General features: G+C 35.8%; 1 protein-coding gene across 1 annotated transcript; it reads left to right on the top strand.

Moving 5' to 3' along the window:
* The first annotated feature begins 568 nt into the window (after positions 1–568).
* On the top strand, positions 569–26,447 carry LOC135691899 (atrial natriuretic peptide receptor 1). The gene is made up of 20 exons (XM_065209897.2): positions 569–1,435; positions 8,533–8,827; positions 9,439–9,788; positions 10,093–10,234; positions 10,459–10,557; positions 11,445–11,603; positions 12,208–12,286; positions 12,735–12,864; positions 13,645–13,812; positions 17,024–17,128; positions 17,674–17,745; positions 18,928–19,096; positions 19,354–19,503; positions 20,807–20,990; positions 21,535–21,799; positions 22,115–22,183; positions 22,829–23,003; positions 23,549–23,647; positions 24,161–24,252; positions 24,591–26,447. Exons 1-20 carry the CDS (start codon positions 866–868, stop codon positions 24,924–24,926), a joined length of 3,708 nt encoding a protein of 1,235 aa, XP_065065969.2. The 5' UTR covers positions 569–865; the 3' UTR covers positions 24,927–26,447.
* Positions 26,448–26,548: the final 101 nt, after the last annotated feature.

Below are 26,548 nucleotides of genomic sequence, written 5' to 3'. Positions count from 1 at the left end.
AAATTTTATACAAAAAAATTTTGAAGAATTTTTCAAAATGAGGCCGTAAGTCAAATAGGTGTATTCATTTTTGGGCACATTCTACGCATATGCACCAAGGTTTTAAAGCGCAGTACAAAGTTTTCAACCAAGAGACAAAACAAAAGAAAGCGGTCCATTTTGAGTGCCCAAAAATTTCGTCCAGATGAAAGATGGATATTTTTCATAGTTTTTACCGACGCAAGGCCATATTTAAAAAAATGCACATCTTTTAGAAATATAATTAATAAAAATCATACTTTTTAGAAAATCTTCTGTTTTAAAAATCTAGGAATGATAAGAATGAAAGGGAATGAGGAAATTGAATTTTGCATTTTGCTGAAGGGTTTTCTCTACAAAAAATTTTCTATTAGAATAATGAAAATATAGAATCGATCCTCCAAATCAAACTGTAAACATAAAATTGAACAGCGATTGAATCTCACCTCATAACGATGAAAATCATAAAATTTTCCGAAAAGATAAGACACGACATGTCCCAGCCTCCCGACACGACACCGACTTTATCCCGACAGGGAGGGCGACCTGTCAATTAAAATTACCAGAAATGTTCAAGAGTCGACTAGTCGCCGGAGGTTATAATTGACTTCCGGACGTCAAAGCTGTTTCTGTAAGTTGTGTCTCTGAAAACAGTTGAATTATTTGTTGCAATTGGGTAATCAACTGGCCGATGTTAAACTCACTCGAATCAAATGGTTGAATCGAAATTTAATTGCGAAATCAACTGTGCTTTGTTAGTTTCGTGTGGCCTATGTAGGCCGTTTCACCAGTCGCCGCACTTGCCCACATGCATAACATGAAGTGAGTCAGTTGTGAGGAATGAGGAATGGCAGTTCAAAACATGATTTGTAATTCTTTTATATTTTGTATGTTTATCTGGAGTATTGGATTAACATTATTAGAAACTGCTGATCCTGGTTTATCGCCAAGAACTCGTGGAAGATATTTTGACTCTGCATTTTTAAAACGGAACTATCGCTCAAGAAGGAATGTTTTGAATCTTGGTAGCTGCCCTGTAAACGGCAGTGGAGTTACGAATGGAGTCGTTACTATTCCTGACAAACGAAAACAATTATGGATTGGATTATTATTACCTTTTACTTTAGCCAGCCATGGCGGTGAATACAGTGGAGGTGGGGCAAAATTCTACGCCGAGGCTTTCAATCTTGCAGTCGAAAAAATAAACAAGGATAGTTCGCTTTTACCAGGCTATAAATTAGATTATGTTTTCAACAACACACGTTGCAGTGAGCTGGATGGCATTCGAGCAATGTATTACCAATACCAAACGCGGGATAGGAAAGGATTGCCGATTCATGGTTTTATTGGTCTGGGGTGTCAATGTAGCACTGCTGCAAAGTTTGCAAGTGCAATGAAAGTCCCGATCGTATCACATGTGAGTTTAGCTTCCATTTTTGTTTCTAGAAACTTGTAATTTTTAGGTACGTATTTAGGGCTATCTTTTTGCAACTTATTTATTTGATTTAATTAGATATTGCTAGCTCACTTAAAATGCACATATTTCTTTGATTATCGAGAGTTGTTTGGGTGGCAGTATTATCAGCCATATCATTGCGGTATCCGTTATAAATTCTTGGAGGTAATTTTCTTTATTTTTTTGATCTGCATGTAGCATTTAGCTAGTAACCTTTTGGGACAACCGCAGGAAGTAAATTCCATAACTGCATTTCTGGGGTTATCTCTCCCTATGATAATTTTACCCGCAACCATAAACAACTGATTTCTCTGTTGTTTTATGTCTAAAAGTGAGCTGTTCTGTCAACACCAATTTCACTTACTGTATCAACAGTAATAATGTTCGCAGGGAATAAGTGTATTCTCAGTTAACGATTTCCCGATGGCTGCAATCACTAAAAAACACAGGTAGAGAAGTAAACATTTCTTAAACAATTACAAATAAAAGTAGCAACTGCTTTTATTGTTTTCTAAAGACTGTATCTAAGTTATTGTTCATGCAGCGATAGAAATTTAAAAAGCTTCGATTTTATCACAAGACAAATATAGTTGGCATAAAACTTTAGTGCTATGCCATTTCATTGAGATGATTTTAAAAGAAGATCACAATTTTTTAAAATTTCTTTTGGATTTGACTTGTTTTAAAAACAAACTTTATAAGAAAGAGTCGATCTAATACAGTTGATAAAGGTTTAAAGACAAAACAGTTTTAATGTGCTTTTTAAGTCTTTATACCTTTAAACCATATCAAACATGTTTTCATATAGGTAACTGCTTTTTTGCAACTTAGGCTTTATTGAAATTAATGCAAATTTTTTGTTCTGTCATTGCAGCATTTATGCAAGCTTTTCTTATTTTTAAATGTCGCTTCTCAATTTTTAACTTTCCTTTAAAAATCAAACATTTTCTATCACTTTTGAAATAGTGAAAAATGATAAAATATATTTGCAGTTCACTTTGACACATTAATCTAGAGGGCTAAAAGATGATTTAAAGGCCGTTTTCTAGATCCCGAAGATCTGGTAATGATTGATATTAAGAGATAATCCATGGCCAGGGGAAATGCAGGTCAAATCTTATTAGCAGAGTCCAGCTGTTATTCAGCAAATAAATTCTACATGACTATTTGATTTCATGTGGAAACGAGTGTAGCAGGCTACTGATATTTTGTCCTGCTGTAAAATGCAGTAAAAAGGACATTAGAGAATTTATAAAACTGCAGAGAACTGCACCTGTTAACATTAATAAGAATAATACTTAGATAAAAGAAGTTTTCCGAAAATCTAATCCCTGCACTGAATTTTGCTATCTTTGATAATCACTGTGACTCAATTGTACATCTAGCTACTAAGCATGCATGCGCAGATCTCAGTAAATAGTCTTTGGATATACACCCTGTTTATTTATTGCTTTTCAAATTTAGTTAGGGAACAGTTTTGGAAAATAATGAAATCTGGGGTTGGGGCACTCATTGTAGAATGTATCTGACCTTAAAGTAAAGCTGCAAATTATTTTTGGGTCCTAAGTTAATTTCTCAGTCTTGAAGTTATAATTCTTTTTGTAATTAGCATTCTGGAAGTTAGTGACCAAAATAATGTAAGCTTTTCTTAGTTTTTTCATTTTATCTTATGGTATATAATTTTTTGTCAATGTTCAGTGGATGGAAGGTTAAAAGTTTTTGTACAGAAAATTTTGCATAATCTTTAAACATTTTTGGCATTTTGAACCTTGTTTATGTTTTATGTGCCACTCAGAAACGCACCCACATTCAATTGGACAATCGTTTATTCCCTTCTAAGTTATAACTCCATTCAAGGATGCACATCGTAGAAGGTAAATTAGGTGACTTGCCTATCTCTGCATAGCAAAACTGAACTCAGAAATTTGACTTTAAATTTTATTAATGAATCTAACCCATCTTTCCATTCTTCCAAGAAAAATTGAAAGGTACTGCAAGGAACTCTCTAATATCGCATGCTTTGTTTGTTGTGTCATCATGTTGGGTATAAGCTAATATGCTGCTGAAAACTCTTGCATAGATTAGCAAAATGCAGATTAGCATATTAGGTTACTTTTTGCCAGATTACTTTCTCCTGTTGTCTGCCTCATAATTCGCTTCATTTTTAATCCTTTTCATCATTTTTCTGCCTTTCCCAACCATTTCTGTTTCTCCTTATTTCAATGCTCATTTCCCACTAAACTAAAAAGTTTGAAAATGTCTTGGCCTTTCCTATTATTTCAAATTAAAAAGCTTAGCAAGACAATGCATACTTCAGTAGTTTTTTATAATTCATCTATATTTAGACCCAAGGAGAGCTTTTTGTGCAAAAGCTTTCTGCTTTTATATGGTTGTAATAATTTCCTGGAAATAGATTTTTTGTTTAATTTGACAAAGTTATTTTTTTGATCTAGACAATATTTGTACCAAACTATGTCCTTATTATATGCTTGTTAATTGGTGAAGAGAACAACTTTATTCTCTCTTTTCGAGAAGCTCACAGCTGGGCACCTGTGTTGAAATTGGTTTACAATGTTTGACATAAAATTATTTGTGCAGATGGAGGAGGCTTTCTCGTGCTGTTAAATTATTGAAACAATTATTTCCTCCATGGTAGATTTCTTTAATGATTTCCTGGCAGTAAAACTCAACATACAGCTACCTTGATGGCTGCATAGCAAGTCTTTTTCAAATCCATAAGGCATTGGTAAATACAGCCTTGGTAAAAGATCATGAGCAATTCAATGTTTAGGATTATCACATGAAGACCAATTCAGTTGATTAGCAAACAAGTTTGGAGATTCAAAGCATTCATCAAAAATTGATGAAAGACTCATTTTATCATTTCAAGAAGAGAATTTGTGAGATTCAACAGAAGTATTCAATACCTTTATCATCAGAAGATCAATTGTAAGTCAAACTAGGATCAGAATTTACGATAACTTTTAGTACTTTGTTCATGACCATCCATCAATGCCATGATTCTACTAATTGCCATCATCATCGCCATTATTATCATCATAATCAAATAATTTTCATCATCGTTATATATCATCATAACTATCATCCTTGTTAGCATCACTGCTCACCATGATCATCAATTATCATCAAGGAATGTCATACATCATTAATGACAATGAGCAAGAACCATACCTGAGGGGAGCAGGCTATAAAACAAGAGTGCAGATGTATAACAAACAATACATTTGGACTAAATCAAGCTCACGGAACTATAATTATGCCAGCTTTTCAAAATATCATTTGGAAAAAGTGTAGCCAGAAGGGACAAGTTGTTGCCAAAATTTTTATTTCAGGGGGGGGGGGCACAGCCCCGCGGTGCCCCTTGCAGCTACGTGGCTGTTTCCCACTGGCAATCTTCGAAAAGGGCGGGCAAATGGTTGCATCGGAGACATATGTTTCTATTGAAAATTTCATTGTCAAGGGAAGTTATTTGCATACTGCTTTTAAGCAGCTGTTTCACTTATAATTGAATAAACTAAAAAATTAAATGATGATAAAAGATGAAAGAGAACAGCGAGTAAGGTTTCTATTGCTTGCTTTGGCGGAGGCTTTTGCATTCAAGTTTAAGCTAGTAATTAAACGCGCTAAGACGTTCAATTTCAATATATTGACACTTTCAGGCCAATGTGATAGGTTAGCATTCAAAATCAACACTTCAATGCTGGTATCATTAGTGAAGGGCAGAGCGGCCATGAATCTTTTTAAAAGCAGATCCACTCTCATTTTGTCATTTTGCTTAAAAGCAGATCCACATCCACTCTTGACCAAAGCCGTCATTTTGCCGGGCATTCAAATTTCTATTGCATTTGACTATAACAATACTTTGATAAACTTCCTCAACGCGCTTTGTTTGATAATTTTTGACTAATAAATCAGAGTGCTCGCTTTGAAATTGTTGTATTTTTTTTAAATAAAAAACTTAAATTTGCTACTCGCCTGTGTCTCAGTAAAATAACATCATGCCAAAAGTCATGGGCTCCGACGCAGGTTGAAAAGTGGGGGGAGGGGGAGGGGGGGGGCAAGGGAATATTTATCATCCATAACAAAAGATTTTAAAAAAAGTTCCATTGATTTGCATAAAAGTGGAGGGGCCATGGCCCCCCTCCGGCCCCTCCTCGTTGGAGGCCCTGATTAAGCTATTCAAAAAGGTTTTACTTCCAGACATATGGGTTGCAGACCAGCAAAAGATTGCTTAAGCTATTGATAACTTCTGTAAAAAGTCTAGTAGTGTTCTACCTTGATTTCCAAGCAGGGCCTATGTCAACTATTGTGTTCAAGGGAGGTGCTCCGATCCCTTTTGCCGACAAAGTTGGTGAACCGTCCTTTGTCTGCCGACAAATTTGAATATTTGCCGACAAAGTGCCCCTAGATGGTAAAAACTCCTCATTTTTTAAACGAAATTTCTTCCAAGTGAGTTGTCATATCCCCCCCCCCCCCCCCCATAGCAACGATCCTGTTTTCAAGGACCCTCAAATTCTTGGTTTGTTGTTTACGTGCAATATAATTTTGCTTAAAGACCTTTTGGAACACTCTTTGGGAACAGCAAAGCTCAATATTTCCCCCCCCTAATCGACCGTGCTATTAAACATGTCATACACGATTGTTTTTTGTCATCTTTGAAACAATTAAAAGCACATTGTTCTTTATAAATCAACGCTGAAGTTAGATCAACATTAAGAAAATCAGAAGCTTGGATTATCCAAGAAATAAGAAATCGAACCCGGGCAAAAATATTTGGTTATTAGAAAACAAGAGTATATGACATTTTCTTGTGTTCCTTAATTGGTATCAGATTGAAGTTGAATTTTTCCTAGAGTACATTTTAAGTCGTTCGAAAATTATTTTCTAATGTCTTGGCTACTAAGTCCCTCCGATTTTGCCAGTCCAATAAAAAGATACGACTCCCCAAAGTCCCCCTCCAACCCGCCGGCTTCTAGATCCGCCTCTTCTAAACAAAACCGATTTTTCTGATATTTTATCATTCATTTTATTGTATAAAGATAACATCGTCTGTCTACCCACACACTCTAGCGACATAAATGTTCCTTTAAATAAACTTTTATCCTCTCTTGTTATTAGAAAAGAAAAGTAGTTAATTTCGAAATATGTTGCTTAATCCTCAATCGTGTCCGCATATTTGCCTTAAATTACGCGTACAATATCCAGATTAATGGAAATCTTGGTAATGCCGCATTAAAACCACTGTGGTTATGGTCGACCATAGTGGGCTAGATTATTTGACTCTTTGCCTGTGTCTGCTTCGTTTCATCAAGAACCAAATAGAAAACTGATTCGCCATAAATTCATGCAGTCGTGAGCCACTTGAGATCGCCTGAAGCTAGGGCATGGCTCAATGGGCCTGTGGCCAATGCTGCTCTTGTTTATTTGTTGTTTAGCAAACACCGAGGGTAATAAAAACTCTTGGGCCAGTAAAACCCGTTTTCACCTCACAGCCTCGTTTTGGCAATTTTGCAAAAGGTCTACAAAATGTTTTAGAGCCCCTGGGGTCGATTTTGAAACCCATAATGATTTGGTCGACATAAAATCTGAACAGTGCCGTTGCTTGTGGTGACAAATTTTTAGATATTTAATTTTTTATATGATATCCATTTGCCTGACATCAAAGTTTTATTGAAAAGTTTGCTACGATCTCCACTGAAGCAAGTCGTGGGTAGATTTAATGGTTTGCCCGTGTCAAATGCGTCTCAACAGGCCTTGTTGGTGGCATTTTGTTATTGGTTTTCCATATTACTTAACAGTATCAACTTTGATCCAGTCCTTCTATTCAGATGTTCATTTGTTTGCGTTATCTCTGTTGGAGGCTGTTAACTATCTTTTGAAAGTCCAAATGAACCCTGAAGCAAATCAAGATTTTGCTATGTGGTGTATTTGAATTCTAGTAATTTTGTAGAAGTAGAAATGTGATGGAAAGGGAAGACAGAGAAAGAGAAGTTTCAAGTTAGATGTGGTAGTTGTAAAAATATGAATATTTAGATATCTTCGTTAAGTGAGAAATCTTTGAAAGGAAAATATAAAGATTGAGAAGGTTAGAAAACTAAAATTGTTTTTTTGTAACAAAGGTGGGCTCTAGGCCTAAAAGACGGCCAAATGGTTCTGGTGCACGCTCGGTTCCTTGAACACATGGAATTTTGAACAACAGGCATTCGATGTTTATATTTTCAGATGTGCCCCAAGGCTATTTATCATCATCGTTTACATGAATTTTCCAAAAAGTGCGTTAAAAACCCTTATTAAGACTAGTACGTTGAGAGTGTGTTCGGATTTATGATCAAGTGCAATCTTCAATTTAAGATGCAATGTGGAATCTTTATCTAGTAAGAACATGAAGTTTGCACAGAAAGTTGGTTTTGCCTTATGCATTGCAAATACTGTTTTCTGTATTTTATTCCTCTAAGTTGACATTGCCTTTTAAATTGATTCTGTTCATGGAGCTGAAAATCTTTCGTAAAACTAACTGTCTGATAAAGTCGCACTTGTAAGTTTTTTGTGACCTTTTCTTGCAGATGTTGTGATAAAGAAATTATTCGTTGACTTAGAAATTATGTTTTGATTTTATCTTGCTTTTGCTCTTTTGTAAGAGTTCTGTTTTTGTCCAAATCTTATGATCGTCGCTCTTTTTTGTCTCGTCCTCGTTTTGACTGTAGCTATTTCTAAGGAGCTACCATTATATAAATAATAATAATAAGAATAAATAATTTGTTTAAAGTTGGCGTACTAAATGAACGTCTAATAGATATAAAAAAGCTAATTAAGGCTAACTATCTATAAAGAATTAGTATTAAATAGATATATGATACAATATTAAAAATGTTTATGCAACGACTGATATGGTATAGCGATATAATGTTTATGCAACGACTGATATCGTATATTATATTATTTATGCAACGTTACAATATTAAAAATGTCTAGTATCTCTGGCCCGGTTACTAGCGATTGAGCCCAAAGTGCTGAATCATTGCTTTTTGTCATTCCAGATGTGCTCCGGCGAGGAACTATCGAACAAGAAAGTATATCCAACTTTTGCTAGGACGTACCCTCTTGGTAAATACGTCATACCATCCATTGAAGCGTTGTTAAAGCTGTTCAAGTGGCAAAGGGTTGCAGTTATATATTCAAACGACTCTGCAAAGTACCAAGAAACCAGTGGAGAGCTTCTTCATAAACTCAAAAGAAATATATCGTATTATAAAGGCATCAAAACTGTGCGATATGATGAAAAGGGGGGTTTACTGGAAAAGATATTGAAAGAAGTTCAAAAGAAAGCACGAAGTGAGTATTAGGGAGAAGGCCTAGCAAATTTGTTCAAAGTGACATCTTTTTAAAGAGTGATTTCAGCAATTTTATTTATTACTGACAATTGTGAATTTTGGTTACAGATTTTATTTCGAATTTGTACTTTTCTTGAATTTAGATTGGTTACCTTTATATGAGGGGACGGTTATTGCTGTTTCTGTAAGCATTTTTCAGTCGACAAAAAGGAAGCTTTTCTTTATTGTTTAAAAATTTGGCTTAAATCAACGGGTGTTGATTTAAAGTGCTTGAATTCTACAAAGTTTTCCCAGAATATATTTTCAGTTTTTTTCAGTAAATAATTCGCGTAATAGCACGTTCAGGCGAGTCATGCACTGCGGAATTTTTTTTTCAAATAAATGCTACTCTTAACGCATTTAAGTAAAATTTTTGAAGGACAATCTTTGATGATATTTAAAGGAAAATGTCATCATAAACATAAAATTATATTCATGTTGTTGCCTGTTCTGTAAGCATGCAAAACAAGAAAAAAATGTTCATGTATTTGACGTCAACCTTAGTTTTCATAATGTCTTCATTTTTTTCAATTCATATCAGTGTACTTAAAATCTTGATTTTTTTTATTTCAGTTGTAATTTTATACATGGACTACAAAGTGGCAAGAGAAGGTTTATTGTATGCATCAAAGCTTGGCATGGACAATGGATTCTATGGTTTCATAGTAGTTGAGCTCAACTCCCTGAACCTGGAGGTCAAACTAGAGAGGCCATTTAAATGGCTCGCTTCTGGCTATCCGGTGACAAATGAAAAAATCCACGATCAGGCGGTGAAGAAAATGTTCCCGTATACGCTGATACTTGGCGTGAAGCTTGGCGATAGGCACTTACGGGAAGAATACAAACGGTATACAATCGAGCTTACGCGGAGAATCAAAGGTCCGCCATTTTGCAGTCCACACTACGCCGGAATATACGCCAAGGTGACTATAACCTCATTGTACCCTTCCCTAACTAATTCATCAAGTTAACGCTGAAGTAAAGAAAATAAAACCTGTTTAGAAATCATCAAAGAATTTTGACATTGAGCTGAATTTTTGGCTTTGATGTTAAATCAATGAGAAGTAATTATAGAAAATGTATGTCGATTCTTTATTGTGCATTATTTCTTATTATGTTTGTATCTCTTAATTACTGTTGATTATTTGATTAGCAAATTTGAGTTTATATTCTTTTCTTTTATGTTATTCTTGTACGTGAAGTTTATTTTTACATCTCCCTCTGCAGCTGCCTGTACCACTCGAGAACATCTACCTGTACGATGCCGTAAAGGTACTAGCATTGGCGCTGAACAAGACTATTAATCATAACAAAGATGTTACTGATGGTATTGAAGTAGTAAAGAATATGAGGGAGCTTCGTTATCGAAGTAAGTTTCCTCACAAGCTTTTTATTGCTTGAAGTTAAATAGCTTCAGCTTATTTCGTTTCTGAACGTGTTTTCAAGTGCACCCCCGGTTTTGGGAACATCAAGAGCCTTTGACTAATATGCATTGAACGAGTCATCGGAAATGCTAAGTACTTTTGTATCTTATTATTTGATCGTGTGTATTTTTACTTTTTGGTACATGTGTATTGTTTTTTTTGTTTTCAGGTATAGATGGTAGTGACAAGAAAATGAACAAAGATCTTAATTCAGAAGCTTTATATAGTTTGCTTGCACAAGACTACATGAACGACACAAAGGACTTGAGTATGTGTATTAAAGGCTTCTGCGCACCCGGCACGCTTTGCGCGCTTTAATTCAAAAGACCGGCCTAATATCGTACTTCATGAAAATATAAAACATAGTCAATTTCTCAAGAGAACTGCCGCTAAGCATGCCGGTTGCGCAAGGAATGTAAATGTAGTGATCGCCACAGCTATTGATAGTAAACAAATCATAGTAAAACATCTTTTAGTTGCTAAACGCTTCGTACAATTGAATTCGAAGATATTATCCATCAATTCTCATTATATTTGTGGTAATGCAAATGGCAATTTTTCTGTTGAAGTGTCGTGGTCCTCTGTCCTGGAAGCAACAAGGCGAATCTAGGTGGCCCCATTGCTGCTTGACCTGATGGCAGCAATTGACACTGGGTGACTTAAACTTTGCTAAGGGCTTAATGCTTCAACCTTAGCCCCATGTATACATATATCGTTAAAATATTGCAAGGATCTCCTTGGGTATGAGCTGCTTGTTCACGTTCTCTTGATGCTTTATGAGCAGATAAAGGCACGAAACGATTGATGGGATGATTTAATTTTGTCTGGCTGTGGCGAAGTCGCCAAGTGGCTAGAGGCCTCGACTTCTTTGCTAAGGTTAAGGGCTCGAACCAAGGCTAGACTCGTAAGTTGAACTCTTGCCTTTCCCCACCCAGGAGCAAACGGATAACTGGTATCGGTACTGGAAAGGATAAAAATGAAAATGCGAGAAACTTGCCAACCTCCTTCATAATTCTTATGCCCAAGCCCCATTGTTATCTAAAATAGGTACTTCTCTACCGTACGTTTCAAACAAAGGATTCATCATAGGACGACTGTAAATTTTCTGTGCCTTTCTTTTAGTGGTCTATAGTTAATACTTTACTACTGTTTTAGTCGTTACTGAGGCTGGCTACTTCAATGACCTTGGTGGGACGTTAATTTACAAGCAAAAACGTACAATAAAATGGGGGAAGAATGGTCCCCCTAAAGATACCCCGAAATGCGGCTTTAATAACGAACTTTGCCAGAAAAAAGAGGACAGTGGTATCTCAAGTGAGTACTTAACGCTTTATAAAGACCTTCTCCTTTAATCACATCGAGAAATAATTCTGTATGCTTTTCAAATTGCCATATCACATTATTTGTTGCGCGAAGCTTCACCTAAGCTTCATAAATTTTAAATTTCAAATCGACATTGCTTCCGTAGCAGAAGGCAGTACTTTAATCCAGTTGGTCTCTACTCTGAAAATCAGACAGAAATGTTGTCAATACAAAATCTAGGCCAGTGACAAGTCATCAAACATAAATTTAAAACGTTTTAATAAGATACTTCCTCAATGGTTATTATTAGGAATTCAATTTCCTAATTAACTTTTGTGAAGTTAACTTACTTTTGCAACCAAAATAGGGCTTTTGTTCGAGATGAAAAGAAGTATGGACGTAAAGCGCTATTTTCTATGCCTAATGTAGAATGAGACAAAAAAACTGCCGGATTACAAAAGCCGAGAGAGTTTAAACTCCATCCCAGATTTGAAACGTCATGCAAATGAAAGCTGGAACTTCGACACCCTGGGTTAACTTTGTTCATGTAAAGGTGCTGTTAGGTATACACTGGAAATTATTTCAAAATAATTTGAATGTTGTGTTTTGTTTCTAGTGTCAGTTGTTGTTGCCATATCTGTCTCGACGACTGTTATTGGGGTGATTCTTCTTCTTTTGCCAATATTTATGTACAGGTAAGACCTTCGTTTGATAATTATTTAGGCCTCTGAGAAGTCGTTTCTCCTCTGAGAAGCTGTTATGCTGCAGCATTAGGCCCATTCCTGGAATAGGCCTAAATTAAAAACAGACAAAAATTTTCCTGAAGCTGTGTAGGCCTAATGAAAGGGAATTTTAATGTTACAGCTACAGGCCCAATTTGGGCTCAATCCGGCACTGTAGCGAGGTATTTACAAATCTATGCATCCAATTAATTAGTGTTTTGTACTGTTTTTTCCCGATGGAAAATCAAATTTGAATTATGGGAGTCAACTTTGATCATGGCAAACCAATATTATGATCAGAGTTTTCGTGATAAGGATTTTACTCAGTTTGGTGACTCATAATTTTTATCATTAAGTCATTTTCCTTCATTCACTTTGATGCAAGTATTTGAAGAACGCGCTTGATTTTTGTTATTTCCAGGCAGTACCGTTTAGAACGATTGCTAACCAGTAAGTTATGGAGAGTCTCTGTCAACGACCTCACATTTGTAAATCGACATTCAAGCAGCTCGTCAACTTTGTCGCTGAGTCAGACATCACTGAACAGTATGGTATGTAAAAAATTCACTTGAATTTACTCTGGACATATCTACTTGACAATCTTCACTTAAAGTTCTTGACACCTAGTGTTAAGATTTTGCAGCTTTTTCTCCCCCAGCTCAATTTTTCAGGTCTCCAAATCAGTATATTTCGAATGAAAGCACTATAGCACGAATTATGCTCAAAGCACTTTAAACTGAACCCCTAAGAAACTTTAGCTCGGCTGTACCACAGAGTGTTGGAAACTCTCGGCTTCGATATCGTCAGACTTTTTATTCTCTGTCGAGTGCTATTGGCTTAAAAACATCATCCCTGTGGATATTGATTTTTAAAAACTTATTCCCTGGCGCTTGTAAATGTTTCTTGTTCAAAGTCATTTTATGACACATAACCAAAGCTCGTAAATATTAGAATTTTTCACTATCTCATTTCTTTTAGTGAGCGACCTGTTAGAATTTCTCCTTTCCCTGTAGCTTTTTGTCCCACCGCTTATCCTCGCCCCTGTCCTGCTAAATACGATAAGAAGAAAAATCAACCTTTCTCGCCTCTAATTGATAGAGATATTAGAATATTGAACACCTAAAAGTGCTGAGTGAAAATGATTTAGTTAAGCAAATCATCGTATCGTATCGTATCGTATCGTATGGTATCGTATCGTATCGTATCGTATCGTATCGTATCGTATCGTATCGTATCGTATCGTATCGTATCGTTATCGTTATCGTTATCGTATTTTATAATTTCACAACGGCTCCTGGAATACTAAACTTAGTACTCATTCTTTTTCCTAGAATAGTGATAGTTGCTTGATGCCTGTGTCTCGGCCCGAGCAAGATTTTATCCAGCTCCAGGAATCGCGCACTGTTTTTGCTGTTTTTAAAGGCTCTAATGTCGCTGTTAAAGAGACGAGAATAAAATCTGTTGAGCTGAACAGAGATGTTCTATTAGAGTTAAAACAGGTTTGTATGTCTCTCCTTGATTCTTTAAATTTAGAAACGACTAACTTGTTTTGGATACCGCTCAAACAATATTGATATAAGGTTAAGAAATGAGTTTTGGCTCCCCAGCTTACCGCTGAGTAACATTTATATTTCTGCCATATGTAATGGAAATATAAATAAACTTATAATCATCGGTTTAGCTTATATTGTGCGTCTCTGACACGTCTTTGTCCCGACAAGTTTTGTTGTCGGACATCTGCTATTCTTGGAAGTGCGTCAATGCTGCTTTAGAACACAAGGCCATATTACCTCAAGACTTCTATAAAGCCTCCGTTGCTATTATAAGCCGTAGCTTAATCCCTTGATTCTATTTTAGTCAGTCAGGTGGCTGTTTGGTTGGGTTTGCAACGTGTTTTGCCAGCCATAGATTATAATGGAATGCAAGTGCCCAGCAAATCGAGATCGCACAGCACTGTCTATTCGACGGTCTCGAAGCCCAGTAAAGAGTAGATTTTCAACTTTTATCCTCTACCCCTACCCCCATTGTGAGCCCATATCATCTCTTTCTTTTTCTATGCTTCTGTCCTTAACAAAGAGGTATTAAAAGGTGCATAGAGATAGCATGCCTGTCTCATGGGTGTGTTTCATTGTTTCAGAATGCTCCTGTATTGTGTCATTTATTTTTCGGCATTTTATAACCTCATATTTCCGGGAATGTCCTTCCCTTTCTGTTCAGCATGCTTGCTAAAGATTTTCCATCCCCCACTACTTTGGGACCCTTTTTACGTCCGGTGGGGGTCTTCGATGTTCATTTTCATCAAATAAGTGCTGTTGGTTACTAAGAGTGACGTCTATTGGCTCTTTGCATAGTGATAACTTCTCTTACCAAAAGACAAAAACTTTATTCAACCACTTTTGCATTCCTTAGCTTTTATTTTAATCCGAAAAACTGTCATTTGAGATCTCAAAGGGATGATGTTGGAAACACTTCAACTTTATATTTTGTTGCTGCCATTTATACCTAATCCCCTCAGATTTGTTAAAATATGTGTTTTTTGAGATATTTTGACTTGGCATAAGATTTATGTCATATCAAATCACAGCTGATAACCTATAGCCAAAGTGCAAAGACGTTAAGAAATGTGATTAGTGCAAAAGTTTATTGGATGCATTAAAATTAATTTGTATTGTACCGTTATAGAGGCTTGTGTGCGAATCAAAATCTTCCTACAATTGTATTTCTTGACATGATCTATTAAAATCCCGATTCTGTATGACACTGAATCTTTGATAGGCTTAAACTAAAGCGGATCTTCACCATTTTTGTCAGTATTTGTGAGATTTCATAAATCATCAGTCAGATTATTGGGACTTTAGATGAGGTAGTAGTTGATAGGCAGTTTTGTGGCTCTGTATTTGGAAGTTAAGATTTTCCGTAATCCTCACTACGTCACCTTTTCGACACCCATTTGAAATATTTTCGCGACAACAGATGCAACCCTTTAAGGGGATTTACACTTTGAGACATTATTAAAACTTTGACAAAAGTAGCCCAGGCTTTGATTTTTGCTAACACCAGATTTTGTTCACTTTGCTAGCATAGTTTTATAAAGTCGTTTTATTGTTGTCAAAGATGTTCCATTTGGGGTCAGACCCCAAATATAAATTGGTTTTCTGTGTCCCAGATAGGAATTTGAGCAAAGAAACAGACGCTAGGCTAGGCTCAGAATTTATCTTCTGGTTCTTATTTTTCCAAAGGCCCTTGTCTCGGTTACAATAATAAAAACCTATACCATATGTTATACTCGCTGCCTAATAGCAATTTCAACCGTGCTTGAGTGTCTGCAGTCGTAAGTGTTGAAATCCTTTCCCGATAAGCTTTCATTTACTTATTTTTTCAAACATTTTCTGAAAACACTCGCTTGGTGTTTATGTGAGATGAAAGATAAAAGATTAAATACCATCTGTAATGACTATAAAATTTGGTAATGCAATTACGTGAAATATTTCTTTTATCTATATTAATAAATATTTCAGCGGGAAATCGTTCTTTTGATGCATTATTTTGTTAACATAGTAATTTTTGTTGTCTGTTAGTCTTAACTCATCATAATATTTTCTGCAACTTCTTAAACAGCATTTTGATGTTTTCAACCCATTCTGTCAGTTAAATTTTCTTTATTTTTACTGATTCTTGAAATGAGTTCTTTGGACTACTGAAAATAAAATTTTGTACACAAAATGTCACCATTAAAGATTTAGTTTAAAATGCCAATGGATTTACTCGGAAGTGAATTTATATATTGCGTGCACAGTCTAACACCAATATATCGTACACTGGTATAGTCAGCTTTATGCTTGTTTTAGGAAACTGTCCTTCGTTTTAGAGTTACTTTAAGAAGGCACTGACCATTGGGAAGAGATTTTGAAATTAGATTATTTATCTTTTGTTTGGAGATGTCCTTTATCGAGGGGTTTCTTTAGAAGGTCTCCGTCGTTGGGAGGTTCTGTTATTGGGAGATGTCCCTTAATCGGGATCTGTTCGTTTTTGGGTATTGTAAGGAGATGACCGTTATCTGAAGGTGTCTGCAGTTAGGAGTGTCTGTTAATTGGAGTTATTAGTTATTGGGAATGCCCCTTCAAGTTGTCCGTTATTGGGAGTACCAGACGCTGTAAAACCAATTTTTCATGCAAACAATCTTTAAAACAGTAAACACAAAGCAGTAAACGCTAATTTTTTTTCCTTTTACTTGAAGTTTAAAAAAGTAAGTAAAGATATATGCTGCGATTAAGATAAATGAGAAATGTTGTGTAAGAAGATGAAGAAAAAACGTACAAACATAAGATTTCCGCAATGTAGTGTTTCAAAATAAAAGGTTTTGTTTTCCTTCCTGCGAGGTCTCCTGGCCAAAAATATAGAAATTGAATAAAAACTTTTGGCCATTAATAATTTCACAAAATAGATTTAAGTATCATATAAATTAGTTGATGATAATTTTTTATCGCACCACGAGGCCACGTACAACTCTTCGAGAATTGGGTTTCTGACCACTGTATATAAATGGCTGTATATAAAATTTATTGTTGACCTTTATAATACTTTCTAAGTGTGTATTTCCAGTTCTATTAATGCTCGCCCATATTGTTTAACCATATTGTTCAAACATGGCTGTTCTACGTCTAATTGATTGCATACCTTCAATATGAGATCTCCCTTCTCTTCATTTAGATAAGAGAAATGCGACATGAGAATATCTGCCAGTTCATTGGAGCCTCGGTTGAGTCAGACAGAGTCCTAATCGTTACTCAGTATGCAGCAAGAGGCAGCCTCGAGGTGAGATTCACTTTATGCAATAATAAGCCTGTGACGTTGCCAATATGAAGCTCTTGTCACCTTAAACAAATTAAAGCTTATATCGTTAGTTAAAAATCGAGAAAATATTTGCAGAAGCTGTATTATAGAGCGTGGTGTTGATCAATTTGTGCAGTTTGTAAGTGATAAATCTAGTAATGAGTTAGGTGTTTTGCAATCTGTGGTGAATTTGGAGGTGGCCACGTGAAATCTATGCTAAATACTTATTTTGTGATTTTGTAGACAGTGTCCCGATGACATCAATAGCTTTGAACAGTTTTGTTTGGTTTGAAAGAGTGCTTGCAACAATATACGCATAGAAATGGAGGTGCCAATCTTTTAGGGGGAACATATCGTTTTATGGGGAGGATGTCGAATTGTCTGCATTATAAAGTAACAAATTGTCAATCTTTCCATGCACTGTTTTGGCTACAAAATCCTTACCATGGATTTTGGCAGGGCTGGTATGCAGCTGCGATTATGTCGCACCAAATCTGTTGTGATTTACAAGTCAAATTCTTTTTCAGGATGTCCTGTTTGATAGCTCTATAAAGTTGGAGACTCTTTTCTTGCTGTCTTTGATCTATGATGTTGTCAAGGTAAGATACCCATAATTCACAGACCAACTAACTTCTCTGGATCTTTAGATTGTGTATCATACAATTGGCTTGATTGGTGCCTAATGTTGTATCCGACTTTAGTTATTAGAACTCATAACACATCCAGTATGTATTGACGAAGTGTATGTTTGATAAATCATTTTTGTATGAATATATTCCTGAATTAACTAGAATTGTGTGAATAATACCTATTGATATATATCCAAAAGCATATTGATATAACTGTTATTGAAAGTCCTACCGACATTTTGTCGGCTACCATAGCCTAAATCTGACTTTTTTGTCGGCCGCTGTATTGTTTAGCTTACATTTGAATATTCGGTGACCTAAAAGGGGATGTTTTACTGTTTGTATTTTGCACACTGCATTTATTTTCCTCGCCAGAATGATATAGATGTTATTTTTAAAATGTTATATTTCTGCCCATCATCACAGTTCCGAATAAATTTGTTTGTTTTGTTTCAACTACAATAGCATTATTTTCCCGCCCACGGCAAAACAGTCACCTGCCTGAGCTCTCGGTGCCTGCTCTACATCTTTGACCTGACCTCTGTCGCAGTTTTCCTGTCTCTGTGTTTGAATGCACAAAAGTGAAGCAATAAAACCTTTCCTCAACTCCCTGCTATTATGCCGCTGTGCATCTTTCTATTCGCCTTGTTCCTTCTGCCACAATATCGCGATTTTATAAATGTACGGCTGCGTAGCACAGCCAAACAGTTCTCAGTTGTACGTAAGTTAATTGTTTCTTGGGTAATCAAATTCGATATTAATCCGCTATAGAAAAGATTTCTCAAACATTAGGTTTTTCCAGGCCGTTTTCTATAGGATCTTAAGCTAAGTAAAACCCCTGATAACGTTGGAATAGCTAGTCAGCCATTTTGTGTACATTTTGTGAGCAATTACCACGTGTTTTTTATTAACTTGTGTAAGAAATTTTCTCTGATTTCTTTAAAGGCCTTGCTTCGATATTTTTTACATTATGTTTTTGGCAGACTTGCAAATGTTTTGAAAGAAATCTTCAACTATCTTAATGTGAGCAGTTCTGAGAATTCTTTCACGGACTTTCTTTCATTATACGGAAAACGATTTTAAAACATGATTCCAAGGCGGCAATGTCTAAGCAATGTCTACATTGTTACAGTTCCTGTGCATTTTCCATAGGGAATGACCTACTTGCATGCAACCGAAGTAAAATCTCACGGCAACCTAAAGTCTTCAAATTGCGTCATCGATAGTCGTTGGGTTTTGAAGATCACAGATTTTGGCTTGCATTCATTTCGAGGCAAGAATGATCGCAGTCTGAAAGAGGCTAATGACTGTGCCCTTACAAGTATGGACCTTCAAGTTTCTAATTTATACTTGGTTGTTATATTAATCAATATGATTTCATAATGAAACCAAAACCCTTTGCCTTTCTTAGCCATTTTTACCATCTTTTCTTAGCACCTTGTTTCTTCAGAAAGCCTAATAATTTGAGGGGTATTGAGAGACGGTCAAATCTTTGATTCTGTGTATTGAAAAAGATGTTTTTTACGTTCTTTTTGGCTGTTTTCTATTTACCTAATGCTCCTTCGCGATTCCTTACAGAGTATCTATGGCGTGCGCCTGAACTGCTAAGGATGGCGAATCCTCCTCCGTGCGGAACAGAGAAGGGGGATGTCTACAGCTTTGCTATAATTCTTCAAGAGTGTCACACAAGACAAGGACCATGGTCTGGCTCGGGCATTTCCAATAAAGGTACCTGTTAACTACAATTTTTCTTTGTGACAATTACTTTATTAGTTGATTTTTTGCTATTACCCAACTACAGTTTTAAAATAGAGTAAATTGATATTTTTATTACACTCTTTTTTTATAAGAACCAGTAATTTTAAGTTCAGGCTGACTGTTCTTAATATTTTCAAAAATCTGAGGCTGGAATGTTCTTAATTTGTTCTTAAATTAATAGGGTGTGAGAAGTGCGATTGCTAGCTTTTTTCGCTCTAGGGAGGTGTTTAGGCCTCGTTTACTAACAAAGTGAGTGAGACAACCTCATTTGCCGACAAGTTTGTATATTAACCGAAAATACACCCAAACATGGTTAAAAATCTTCGTTTTTGAGATAAAACGTTGTTCAAAGTTGCATTTTGCAGTAGCTCAGCCTCAGCTTGTTCTTTATTTTTTTTTAGCTTTTGACAAATTTTGAGGCTCGTGTTCTTATAAAAATGCTTTTATAAAAAAAGAGTGTATTGCTAGTAACAATAAGCAATGTACACAATGATAACAGAGCATGGAAGTACAATAGATCCCAGGGACCATTAGCTATGAATTCTTGTACACTTGAGGCCTGTCACATAATAGACGTAGGATGATACAGTCAGAGGATTTAAAGTAATTTGCATAGAAGCAGTCTATTATGAAACGAAAAACGTTGCATTTAAAACAATAAAATAACACGATTTTTCCTTTGTTTTTTTATTAAGAATGTAGACTAAAGTTAGTTGTGCAGTTTATTAAGCCTGTCAATGTGACACGCGATGCATTTTTGTATCAAATTCTTTTAACACAATGAGTAAAACTAAGCTTTTAGATCTGAGCTGAAGGGCCAAAATTAACAGGAAATGCAGAATTATATTGATATTTTCAATACTTATCATATTACGACTAGAGAAATAAATAGGATGTAACATTCTAAGGAGATAATTTGTATCATACTTCAGTTTTTAATGCTTTTTGGTTTGCTTTATTTTGTTTAAGTTTGTCTTAGTTTTTTAGGAATTATTTTGAAAAAATTTTCTGCTTTGTTTTGTGTCAATAATTAGGCGTATCTTGATAGTTAATTTATAAGAAAAGCATGTTTGGCCAAGATTTTGGAATGAAGTTAGCAGACCTGCTGTTTACCTTCGCAACCAGTTGTCGATGTTTACTCACTGCTTTTGTAAACAGTACCCGAAACAAGCCGCTAGCTGGCGCCTTTGCAGAATTATTTTGTAGCATGCCAACAGAGAAGTGACAGAGCGTTTGTGTTGTTGTACTTTTTCATATTATCAATCTTTCCTAGAAATTCTCAACCGCGTTGTTGTTGCTGAGTTGCCTCCATATCGCCCGACCGTCTCCGAACTCGTTGAGAGCGCTGAAAGCCTGCGCGATGTAATGAAAAAGTGTTGGCAGGAGCACCCAGATTGTAGGCCTACATTTCAAGATTTATGCAAAGACATAGAAGCTTTAATGAAAGCAAATGGATTGTGAGTTTTCATTTAAATTTGCCATTTGAATAAGGGTTTCTCAATTAAAGACTATATATGCTGTGTACATTCAATTAACTGCAGCTCTTACAATTGAAGACAATCATGTTTGATTTCTTTCGACAACCGAAATATTGTTTATGAATTTCCTTTTAAAATTTCGTTATTTCTCTGAAGCTTTGCTAAGCCTAATAAAGTCTGATTTACTGTTAATTTTTTTGTGTTAGCCAATCAGAAAATGTTCTCTTTTTCTTTCATATAGTTCTATTAAAAAAATCTTCTTGAAATGTCATTTATTTTTTCAAGAAACAAGGTTGAATATTCCAGTGAACTGATCAAACTCCGAAACTAACTTGGAAATGAGATCTTTTTCTTGCGTGATTCCCATTTGTGTCGTGCCCTTTGTCAAATGTTTTTCTTATGAAGCGGCGTTTTAGTCAATTCCACTTCATGCATGTGTATATGCTGGTCGTGTAGCTTTCTCATTCACCACTTGAGATCCTATCGCGTCCCAGCAGAAACATGACAATCATCTTTCTTTCAGTAAATCGAACATCGTCGACCACATGACTTATATGATGGAAAGATACACCGACCATCTCGAGGACTTGGTTGAGCAAAAAACCGGCGAGTTAAGAAGTGAAAAGGCTAGAATTGAAGGCCTGTTGGAGAGAATGCTGCCAGCCTCAGTTGCAAGACAGCTGAAACTTGGAAGGGAGGTGGAGGCGGAGACTTTTAAAGATGTGTCAATTTATTTCAGTGATATAGTCGGTTTTACGGAGTTATGTGCAGAAAGCAATCCAATGCAGGTATTGCTCATGACCTCTTTGGCATATCTTCCTTTTAACTGATTTTCAAATACCTGAGATATTGACTGGCTCTTACGGTCTGTACGTTCTATTGAAAGCAGTTCCAAATCATTTTGAAAGGGTCCCCAGATTCTGAGCAATGATAATTTTATAAGTAGGTCTCTTTACGTTTTGCTGAGGACGTTCATTTTGCTTTCCGTTTCCAAAATTTATTCGCTATATCTTCAGTCCTCGTGTATAATGTTTGCTATGCGTTATCATTGCAAGTTACAAATGACAGACAACTTGTATTATTGAAAGACTATTCCATTTCAGGTTGTCAAGCTTCTTAACGACCTTTACACTCTGTTTGATAATATCATCCAGTTCTACAATGTTTATAAGGTAACGTTAAGCCATATAATTTTGCCTTAAAGACCTTGTTTACTATTATCATAAAAGTAAACATCTTTATCAAAGTAATAATCTATATTATCATTATCTTTGATATTATTACTATCAGTATCAATCATCAGTATCAATCATCAGTATCAATCACCAGTATCAATCATCAGTATCAATCATCAGTATCAATCATCAGTATCAATCATCAGTATCAATCATCAGTGTCAATCATCAGTTTCAATCAGTATCAATCATCAGTATCAATCATCAGTATCAATCATCAGTATCAATCATCAGTATCAATCATCAGTGTCAATCATCAGTTTCAATCATCAGTATCAATCATCAGTATCAATCATCAGTATCAATCATCAGTATCAATCACCAGTATCAATCATCAGTTTCAATCAGTATCAATCAGTACCATCACCATCATCATGATCAATCATTGTCATCATCATCATCATGATCAATCATTGTCATCATCATCAACATTATCAGGCTCTTTTTCCGTTGTCAAAACAGTGATAATTATTAAACACCAGTAACCACAGTAGACTACCAATCTTAAATTTTTCTTGAAGTTTTTTTCAGTTCTCTAGTTCATCCTTTGTATTACAATATCCATCCTTACCTACTCTCCAGGTGGAAACAATTGGCGATGCGTACATGGTTGTTTCTGGCTTACCAATCAGAAACGAAAGAGAGCATGCATCAGAGATCGCTTTGATGGCGCTGCATATCAACAGCTCTATTAAAGATTTTGTAGTGCACCATAGACCAGGCACTTCGATTCAGCTGAGGATTGGGATCAACTCAGGTAGATGAAATTCCAGTTTTTCAATCGTTTATATCATTTTCTGTCAGCTTTAGTGCATGTAACATTATTTGGGAAGCAAAGCATTGATCGATACAAATTTCGATATGATGACTACAATGAGCAACATCATGAGTTTTATTGTTATTGTGAAAGTTAAGTTATTTTGAATTTGACTTTGAAATTTAGAGCCATTTTAATAAAGATATTTCGTTTCTATGATCCTGGTGTAAAATTTCACAATAATGAACACGCTAAGGATAATTAGCTGCTACAATATAAAACTGAATTACTGTGGCTTGCTTCTAAAATGCTTATTTCAATTCCTTCAACTGTAAGACTTTATTCCTTTCTTCCCAATGCTATTCCTATCATTGTATATTAAAAATGTGTCGCTTCCTTTTCAAACTGTCAAATTGCTTTAAACTTATGTGGCAAACTAAGCTAAATCATTTTTATCCAGCCATTTGACCATATCCCAGCATTCTTTTTGCCTCAAAGAACGGTGTATTACTTCAGGTAACAGTGGTTTGGTTTTTGTTTTCAAGGACCCGTTGTAGCCGGCGTGGTCGGAACAACTATGCCAAGATATTGTCTGTTTGGTGATACTGTAAACACTGCTTCAAGAATGGAGTCAACGGGAGCACGTAAGACATACCTTCTCTTGGTTTTCGTCTTCTTCTCTCCAACTTCAGTGCATATTAGACTCGACACTGTGCTATGTTTTCATATTTCCGTGGGCTCACTTTTTAAAGTACAGTTTCTCTAGTAATTATTTGTTCTTCGGGTAGGTTTCTGCAAAGCCTTGTTGGTGTCGAATTTTGTATTCGAGTTTTGTGACAATCTATTGTTCTATTTGAGCTACGAATGCATCCAAGAATTTGCAGCACTGCATTCAAACGTTTGTTTTTTTTTCTCCATCAGTTGGCCATAAGTTGACAAACCTTTCTGGTCGTTTGTTTCATCTAGAGAATGACGTGCCCATAGAATGATGTCTAAGGGGATTCCCCCCTCCATTTCCTCTAAGTTATATGATTCCTATCTTAGGTTTTCTTCTTTCTAACAGTAAATTCTATATTCTTGTCACTGTCATTGGTTTAATGCTTGAACCAGGTTAAACATGTTCGTGCTTTTAATTTACATTGCATTTTTCTTTTTAGCTTCAAGAGTTCATATTAGCGAATCGACTAAAAAGGCCCTTGATATTGTGGGTGGTTTTACGATTGATGCGAGGGGAACAACTTATTGCAAGGTAACGGCAATACAAAAGATAGTTGCTATCTACATATTGCGAGTTGCAGTTCTTTGTTTCTTTGACCGAGAATGTTAATCGACGTTTTGACACTTTAGGATTTGCACTCAATATTTTATTTAGTAATCTTTATACCATTTAAGAAATCTCGGTACACAGGCTCCAATTTTAGTCCCTCGACTTTAAGCCATACTCCCCTTTACTCAAAATTAGTCTACTCTAATGGTTATACTTCCCTTACAGTCACATCTTAGCATGCATGATTTGATATGAATAACACCAGAGTCTCCAATAATATGACATTTTGCAGGTTTATCACGACCTACTTTATTTTGCAGGGTAAAGGCCAGATCCTCACGTTTTGGTTGAATGATGTCGTGACCACTCACAAACAAAGGATTTCAGAAAATGAGAAATTCAGGAGATGTCAAAAGGCGATAATAGGGAACAAATATTTAGAGTTATTTACACAATCGCCCTCCCTAAAGCATAAGGTGCCTTCTGGAACTATTAAAGGGTCACCTGATGTGACACCAATTACGCTGAGAAGGGCTATGCTCTTGAAAAATATAAAGAACAAAGATAAAATGGCATCGTTTGATGTACCACAAGAGCCGGAAAGACTGCCATTGTTGAATCAGACTATCCATGGGAATAATGGTGTAGTGACATGAGTTAATGAGAATATGCTCCTTCCTATGTTGTGATGATGGCTTCTGTTAATAAGCCAGTTTATAAAGTCCAACCCAAATATTCAATCTGAAAACTAGCCTGCAAGCGACCTGTTTAAGGATAAACAAAATGAGATTGTGTGGTTGACATTCATGCGATATGCAAACCTGGTATGTATTACATACATACAATAGTGTTAATCAGTGGTAGTTCACATCTGATTTTCCCTTTCCCCTGAGTATTACCTGCCAACTTGTTATCGTGATATACGTATCTCTTGTTTCATTCAAATCTATTAGCCCAACCCCCCCCCCCCCACTCCCCGAGAATCCATGCTTATCACATCATGCTTCAAACTTAAATTGTATCCGGTAATTGAGGGCAAAATGCAATTGCAAAAGAAAGTTTACCTCGTGATCTCATGAGGAACTCGTTGATTTTAGCACCCAGGTCCCTGGCACAAAGTTTTAGCAAGAGATGTGCGGTAAAGGACTCCAACGGCCACGGCAGTAGGAATGACGACCCCCTGCGCTTAGCCAACATAGAAAGGGCAAGATATGCCTTTTATAAGGTTCAAAGAGAACAAGCATATTGGTTTATTCTGATGACCTAGTCATATGTTCGCCCCTACCCTTTTCTAGTGTAGGCGTCCTTGCCCCCCCCCCCCTCCCAATTTTTGCCCGTCAACTGGACCCAGGTTGTAGACAACATAGACAGAATGTGGTGTACCTAATAAAACTAATAATTGTTATATAACTGTAAATTTAGCTGTGTATATAGTAGTCAAATCAATTGAATGGAATTCAGAATATATACTTGCTGAAAAGGGACTTTAAGGTTAAATTCGTCGCAGTAAAGGTAACCTTATCGATGCTTTATGGCAATTTTGTATCAGTTCAAAGGAATAAGAAATTTCATCAGTTTTATTTTATTTTAGGTTTATTTTTAGCTGTAATTCGGTAATGCTTTTATTTTTTTGTGTAGATCTAGGACTCTTAATGTGAGAATAATGTTTGATCTAAACTCGATACACCTGTGACTGAAAGTGAAACTTAATCGAGGCCAGCCGTTTTAACGCGGGTATATATCCAAATACAACGACCAAAGTTAATATACTGTAAAGAAAATTATGCTTGATACCCATGGAAGTAACCCTTAACGCATTTGATATCTTGAACCTTTTATTGTAAAGGTGACAGGGTTTAAAAAACTGCAGGATTAGCAGATGGGAATCCTCAGAACAAATGTCTCAATCCTGAAAAATCTCCTTGCTCAGTTTTTTTCTTAGAGTTGCATAGACAAAAATTTTGCCAGTTTATAAGTTTCTCGAAAATGGGTGTATTTTTATTGCATATAACGACATATAGTAAATAATTGTATTTTTAAGCTATAAGCTTTTTAGTTTAATTTTTGGACGGAATCTCATTTTATTTTTATCTCTAGATACGTGAAATATTGCTGCTCCATAGTGTTGGGTAACGTAGAAATCTTGTATTTTGACGTTAAAAAACACAGTAAGAAAATTGCATTATTTTTGCTGTTGACTTAAACTAAATTGCTGAAAGAGTACAAGTGATAATGAAGTATTGGACGCTCAAGCCTGACAAAAAGGGACACGGCAATC

The sequence above is a fragment of the Rhopilema esculentum genome, chromosome 13 (genome assembly GCF_057945365.1).
Source record: "Rhopilema esculentum isolate cy_ngs chromosome 13, ASM5794536v1, whole genome shotgun sequence".
In the NCBI taxonomy this organism is placed as follows: Eukaryota; Metazoa; Cnidaria; class Scyphozoa; order Rhizostomeae; family Rhizostomatidae; genus Rhopilema; species Rhopilema esculentum.
The sequence above is the reverse complement of the archived record's forward strand: the minus strand, read 5'-3'. Positions and strand labels throughout refer to the sequence as shown.

Bases quoted from the DNA above. Each gene is read 5' to 3' on its own strand.
- LOC135691899 (XM_065209897.2), top strand. From the start codon at position 866: ATGGCAGTTCAAAACATGATTTGTAATTCTTTTATATTTTGTATGTTT. The intron at 8,828-9,438 runs GTGAGTATTAGG...TTTTTATTTCAG, and splicing joins AGTTCAAAAGAAAGCACGAA to TTGTAATTTTATACATGGAC. The intron at 11,604-12,207 runs GTGAGTACTTAA...TTTTGTTTCTAG, and splicing joins AGAGGACAGTGGTATCTCAA to TGTCAGTTGTTGTTGCCATA.